We start from the raw sequence: 6,428 nt of genomic DNA, 5'->3' as shown, positions 1-6,428 counted from the left end.
ATCACTAGATCATAATGAGAGTGATCATTCGGACGAAAGTGATTAGAATTTGTGGTTAATCAATTTGCATGGCAGACCTGCCGATATAGCAAAGAAGACATTGATAGACGGTTGCAGATGCATAACATGTATGATTTTTGAACAGACTAATGTTGCACAATATTGTTTCGCCTCGTCAGTGTTGTATCGCCAGTTATGTCATGACGCTGAACTACTATTGAAAAGTGACGGTATTATGCACAATCATCTTGACGTGACGATATAATGCCGTGCAACGTTAGATAGGCCTAGATGTCAGATTGTCATTGACAGTGGCTGTCACTGACACTGACCTGTGTCGCTGTCACCTTGCTATGGCTGGAACACAAGAAGACACTATGCGGTATCACAGGCCCCAATATGGCCTACACATTATGTATAACAACCGACCTCGGCAGCCTCGGGCATTAAATGCAATTGACATGGTTGGAACAGCTGTTTTTAACAAGTGGCATTTAATATTCAGTTGGATGCAGATATCCGGCTTCATGTGATAATCCGTATGGATAAAGTGATCACTGCAAAGTTTGGCCGAAGGCCCAGGCTTCCAACACTCCAAACGTTTGCACTTCCGAATCCACAGCTTCCTCCTCTCTGGTTCAACTGGCTTTGGAAATTCATGAAAATGGGTCCCATCTGTCATTCGATTGTTCTTTGTGCTACTTGACACAATTCGGAGCCACACAATACACCATAGTGAATGAAACACATTACTTCCAGGTGTGCATAATTAATTAAGGCCCTCCTGCTTTTATGATTGCATGACATGTACAGATAACCTGATCTACATCACAACTTTTGCTGAACCCGCCGCCTGGCTCTAACAAGCCAGTTGCTAGCCTGATTAGGTAATCAAGTTGTCAAACACATAATTGGCTATATCTTCAAAATGGATGGAGCTAATTGCATTTGGTTTTCTGTATTGTTTAAAGTGTTAGGTACACTTTTGAAATCGTCTTACAGCAGAAAATGGCAAAAAACCTAGATATATGGCCTTTAATGTTCATTATATGATATATACGAATTAATATGCGACACAAAGATATGCAGGGCATGGTGGATAATATGAATGGCTAGCTAGCGATTATAAGAACAATTAAACAGTCTCACACGACGTAAATATAGTGTTAGAATGAATTGAATTGAATGAAAAGCATTTATAGGCGGCGCCTTTCCATGAGCCTGATCAAGGTGCCACCCCGTTCAAAACCGAAAACATCATTCAGAGAAGTGCTTCTTAAAAAGCCACGTCTTTAGCTGAAGTTTGAAACTGGTGATATTTTGGCATGCCTTGACGTGGCCAGGGAGGGCGTTCCAAAGAACAGGTGCACAAGACGAGAGACTCCGGTCGCCTAGCCGAGTTCGGGTTCTTTTGACGGAGACCCGATCAAGCCCAGAATACCGCGTCTCTCGTCGATAATCGAAGTCCAGTTGTATTTTCTGTCATATCCATGAATCCGTCCATTGATACGATTAGATATAAGTCCTTTATATGTATATAGCACACGAATAATATAGTTCTATGATATAAGCCATTGTCTTTTAGCACACACGGCACACCATAACACTGTTTTCAGCACTTCATTTAAATATTCTGCAAGCAACCTTACGTTTAATATCGTTTAGAAGAGCAATTAATTCACTTAATAATTTCAGTCCAAAATTATTTAAATCAAATTTGATTATTCCCTCCCCATTTAGTCATAGTTTTGTTCCGCTAGGGTTGGGCAAGTGGGGTACAGGCCAGACTGTGAAGAACCTATTTGGAGGTTGATTTCTTGTTGCCTGTGTGGGTGTTTTCGAAATCAGCGATCAGTTGTTTATTAAGAATATTCCGTGCCGGTTCATAGGTGTTGTGGTGCCTATTATAACCTAACCATTTGATTAAATAGCGTTTTTCCCCATTCACAACTCTACAGTTGAGAATTTTCTCTATGGTGTACGTCCTGCCGACGTCAGGCGTATCATCCATATCATCATCATCGGTATCTGACTCAACCTCTTCATATTCATCATCAGAAGTGTCGGGTGGCGCATTGGCCTGAGGAGGCTGTGGCACAGCAGCCTTCACTACTCTCTCCGTGTATGGTTTCAATCGGTCAGCATGACACGTATTAGTTACTGGTTGACCTGATAAGTGTTTCAATCTATAGGTTGCTCCGTTGGGTAATATTTCAGATATGATGTACGGACCTCTGAAAAGGCCTTTGAATTTCTTAGATAACCCTGGTTTAATCCTTGGTACTTTCAAGAGTACCTTATCCCCTACTTTGAACAATGGTGCCTGCGCATTACGTTTAGCATCATGTCTTGCTTTCATCTTGAATTGTGCAGTGGATACATTATCCTTAGCCTCTTTGTGAATGACTTTGAATTTGTCCATTATCTCAGTTAAATATTCTTCTGACCGGAATAACCATCAAGTGGTTTCAACAATGCAGTATCTAGCGGAAGACGAGGCTGAAATGGACTGTATTTTGTACTTTCCTGCCTTGAGATCCGATATGCAAACAGAACAGCTGGGATGTATGAACTCCAGTTGTTATGATGTGAGTTGGTGTACATTGACAACATTTGAACAAGTGAACCATTCAAGCGTTCAACCAATCCATCCGTGCAAGGATGGTATGATGATGTACGAAGCCTGTCAATTTTCGCTAATCTGCAGACTTCTGTAACAAGTGCCGAGGTGAAGGTGGAACCAAGATCAGACAGAACGGTCTCAGGAGCCCCATGTCTGGGAATAATCTCATCAACTAGCAATTTTGCAATGGTGATCGCTTCAATATTCTTTGTTGCAAAGACCTCTGGCCACCTGGTGAGGTAGTCAGAGAAGACAACAAGGTATCTTTCATTAGTGTCTTTGCACTTAGGCATTGGTCCAACACAATCGATTGCAACACGTTGAAATGGTCTAACTGCTGGTGGAATCGGAGTTTGTGGCGCTTTGCGTCTATTTCTAGGAATCTTACGCTTATGGCATTTTACACAACTTTTGACATAGTGATCGACATCATTGTAGATGTTTTCCCAGTAATATCGACTGCGAATCAGATCATATGTTCGAGCTAAGCCTACATGTGCACCCGTTACATCATGAGTTTCCTTTAATATGTCATTCTGAATACACTGGGGTGCGACGAGCTGGAGATTTTCATTGGTGATAGATTTGCCTTTCAGTTTGATCCGGTACAGCAGACCATCTCTTGGGGTATAGTGGTCTGCCGTCAACGCAATTTGGCGTGCAACCTTATCATCGGGAGACAGGGTTTTATCTGTCAGAAATATGATGTACTGAGAACAGAAAGGATTAGTTGATTGGGCCTTTTGCATATCAAATTGGTTCTGGATGACATTGATTCTTGGCGGGATTCTGGACGCACTTGGATCAAACGGAGGTTTCTTTTCAGTCATTCTGGAAAGACCATCAACATTGGTGTTTGCAATACCTGGTTTGTGAATGACATCGAAGTCCAAGTCTTGGAGTTGCAGGCTCCATCTAGCAAGTTTACCCGATGGATCCTTGAGTGACAGGACCCAACGCAAACTGTTGTGATCTGTAACCAAGGTGAATTTTTGTCCAAAGATAAATGGTCGAAAGGTCTTGGTCGCAAACAGCATTGCAATACACTCACGCTCTGTAGCTGAGTATCGTGTTTCTGCCGGGTTTAGAGTTCTGGCAGCATAGCTCACAACGCGTTCCTTGCCATCATAATCCTGGCAGAGCACCGCCCCTAAACCAACATCGGAGGCATCTACCTGAATTATGAATTTCTTGGTGAAGTCAGGATACGCTAGTATGGGTTCACTCAGAAGACACTGTTGTAGCTTACGAAAAGCTGTTTCACAATCCGGTGACCATTCAAATTCAACATTTTTCTTCAGCAGACGATTCAATGGTGCTGCAATATCGGCGTAACCTTTTATCCAACGTCTATAGTAGTTTGTGATACCTAGCCATGATTTCAACATTTTCACTGATTTGATTGGTGGAAATTCAGCAATTGCTTTGACCTTTTCCTTATCTGGGCGGATGCCATCGGCAGAGACAATGAAGCCAAGGTATCGAACAGATTCCCTGGCGAAGAAGCATTTGGATGGTTTCAAGGTTAGGCCTGCTTCACGCAGTTTGCTAAAGACCTGCGTCAAGTGTTTCATGTGAGCTTCGAATGTAGCTGAGCACACCGAAATGTCATCAATGTAGATCAGGATGTGATTTGCACAAGGAAGACCTTTTAGCAAATTTTCCATAGACCTTTGGAAGAAGGTCGGAGTGGAAGTTAGTCCAAAAGACACAGTCTCGAACTCCCAAAATCCATTTGTTACTGTACCAAATGCAGTCTTAGGTTGTGATTCTTCATCAAGCTCAAATTGGTGGTATGAGGAACGAAGGTCAAGACTTGTGAAATATTTTGCCTTTGTTTCTCCCAAGGATTGGATAGTGTTCGAAATAAGAGGCAAATTGTAGGAACTAGGCGAATTGATCGTTTGGGAATTTAACTTGCGGTAGTCTATGCAGAACCGGAAGTTATCTGGATTGTTTGGATCACCTGTTGGATCTTTCTTTTTGACAAGAATGACCGGTGAACACCATGGTGAAGTTGAAGGCCTAATGATTTTCTGATCTGCCATTTTCTTAACATGCGCACCAATTATCTTTTCTTGAATCGGACCAGTATTATATGGTCTCTGTTTGATCGGTTGTGCATTGCCAGTGTCAATGTGGAGTTTGGCAATGGAAGTGCAGCCTATATCCGCATCAGTGTTTGCGAACACATCTCTGTATTCAGATTAGAGTTCCCTAAGTTCATCCTTCTGGGTATCAGTGATGTTAGATTTTGAAAAATCTACTTTTGGAAGTTCTCTGGCAAGGTTTGATTTAGCTTTCAAGTTTGTACCATCCTTAGCTTGTTTGAGTTTGTAAGCTTTTGAAGTAAGCCTATGGACATGATTGACATGAGTGTTGGTTGTCACCTCCTCATCATTTTCTATCACAGAGACAACATCAACAGCTTGACACGACAGGTAACCTAAGTTACTGCACCGATAGATTTTGACTGGCATGTCATTTGGATTCAACAAGAGACATGGGACCTTCCCATCTGTAACTTTTGCTAGAACTTTTGCAGCTAACACCTGATAGCGCGGGTGCAAGTTTTGATCTGGCATAATTAAACCTTCACCGTCTGGAAGAGAAGCTTGTATCACCGTTTGTGATTTAGGTGGAAGCTCGACAGTACGGGTTGCAGTGAGTTAAAAAAGCGCCTCTCAAGTTTTTCTTATCCTGCAAAGGGATGATCCCCATGCCAGGAATTGTCAGAGTGTTGTCATCAAAGTTCATCAAACTTTTGCTGTCGGATAGGAAATCCATTCCAAGAATGATATCTGCTGATAGTGGATCAGCAATGAACACCTCATGATTCAATCTCAATTCATGTAAATCTAAGCCTAAGGTGACTTTACCTAGAATGTTGATATCTGACCCATTAGCAGATTTGGCGGCGGTAAGTTCAGGAGGCCTGATTTGTTATGATCTGAGCGAGTTAAAGTTATGGGGTGTTTCAAGATCAGTGGCGCTTTGCGTCAACCAGGGAGTCAAAAATTTTACCCTCCCAATTATGAGTAATTCTATTCTGAATCAAACTGTACACATCATAGGACAAAGGAACTGAAGACGGAATTTGAATACTATTTTCTATTGACAATTTATATCAGTTTGAAGTCTATGGTTTCTTCCAGGTTATGTACGGGACAGTGAACCAATGACAGCATATGAAATGATATAAAATAACTCAGATTTGCCTAAAACTTTGTTGCTGAGGACCTCTTGGTTTAAACTATAAAATAAAATGACAAGTTTTTTGTTTCAACTGATTTTTCTTCACAAATTTACCGATTTAAAAGAGTATGCGCACACTTTCTCAATTTTATCTGACTGTCGTTTCTCCCACTTAAAAAACTAACAGATTATTAGTCAAAAAACATCCATGAACCTAAGCAGTATAATGGTACCTAAAAAATAACACACAACAGTCAACATTAATCTTCGTCTGAAGCTCTTATCTGCTTCAAATTTTACTTTCCGGTGTGGTCAGAAAATGTTGCTTACGGAAAAAAATTTGGGCGATTCGACTCAAATTCAGCTCCCCAGGGGGCAAAATGCGTAAATGAAAAAACAATTTTTTGACGCTCTATTCCAGCAGATAAAAGCTTGAAATAAAGTTGAAAAGGTCTTCATGATACAGAAGTTTTGATATAAAATAGATTAGTGTCGATTTATATCACCAGTTGGCGGTAGTGAGCAAAACTGTTGTTTGACCCCGGATGACCCCGCTTTAAATTTCCCGCCGAGGTTACATCGAGAACTATCATCAAGAAAATGGCGGTGA

At 41.2% G+C, this 6,428-nt stretch overlaps 1 protein-coding gene across 1 annotated transcript; it reads right to left on the bottom strand.

Annotated features, from left to right (window-relative positions):
* Nucleotides 1-1,798: 1,798 nt before the first annotated feature.
* Nucleotides 1,799-2,422, bottom strand: LOC135495243 (uncharacterized). Its single transcript, XM_064783703.1, has one exon. The coding sequence runs from the start codon at nt 2,420-2,422 to the stop codon at nt 1,799-1,801; it is 624 nt and encodes a 207-aa protein (XP_064639773.1).
* Between the last annotated feature and the right edge of the window lie 4,006 nt (nt 2,423-6,428).

Source organism: Lineus longissimus, chromosome 11, assembly GCF_910592395.1.
Source record: "Lineus longissimus chromosome 11, tnLinLong1.2, whole genome shotgun sequence".
Lineage (NCBI taxonomy): Eukaryota > Metazoa > Nemertea > Pilidiophora > Heteronemertea > Lineidae > Lineus > Lineus longissimus.
Note: the sequence above shows the minus strand (reverse complement) of the source record. Positions and strands in the feature narration are given on the sequence as shown.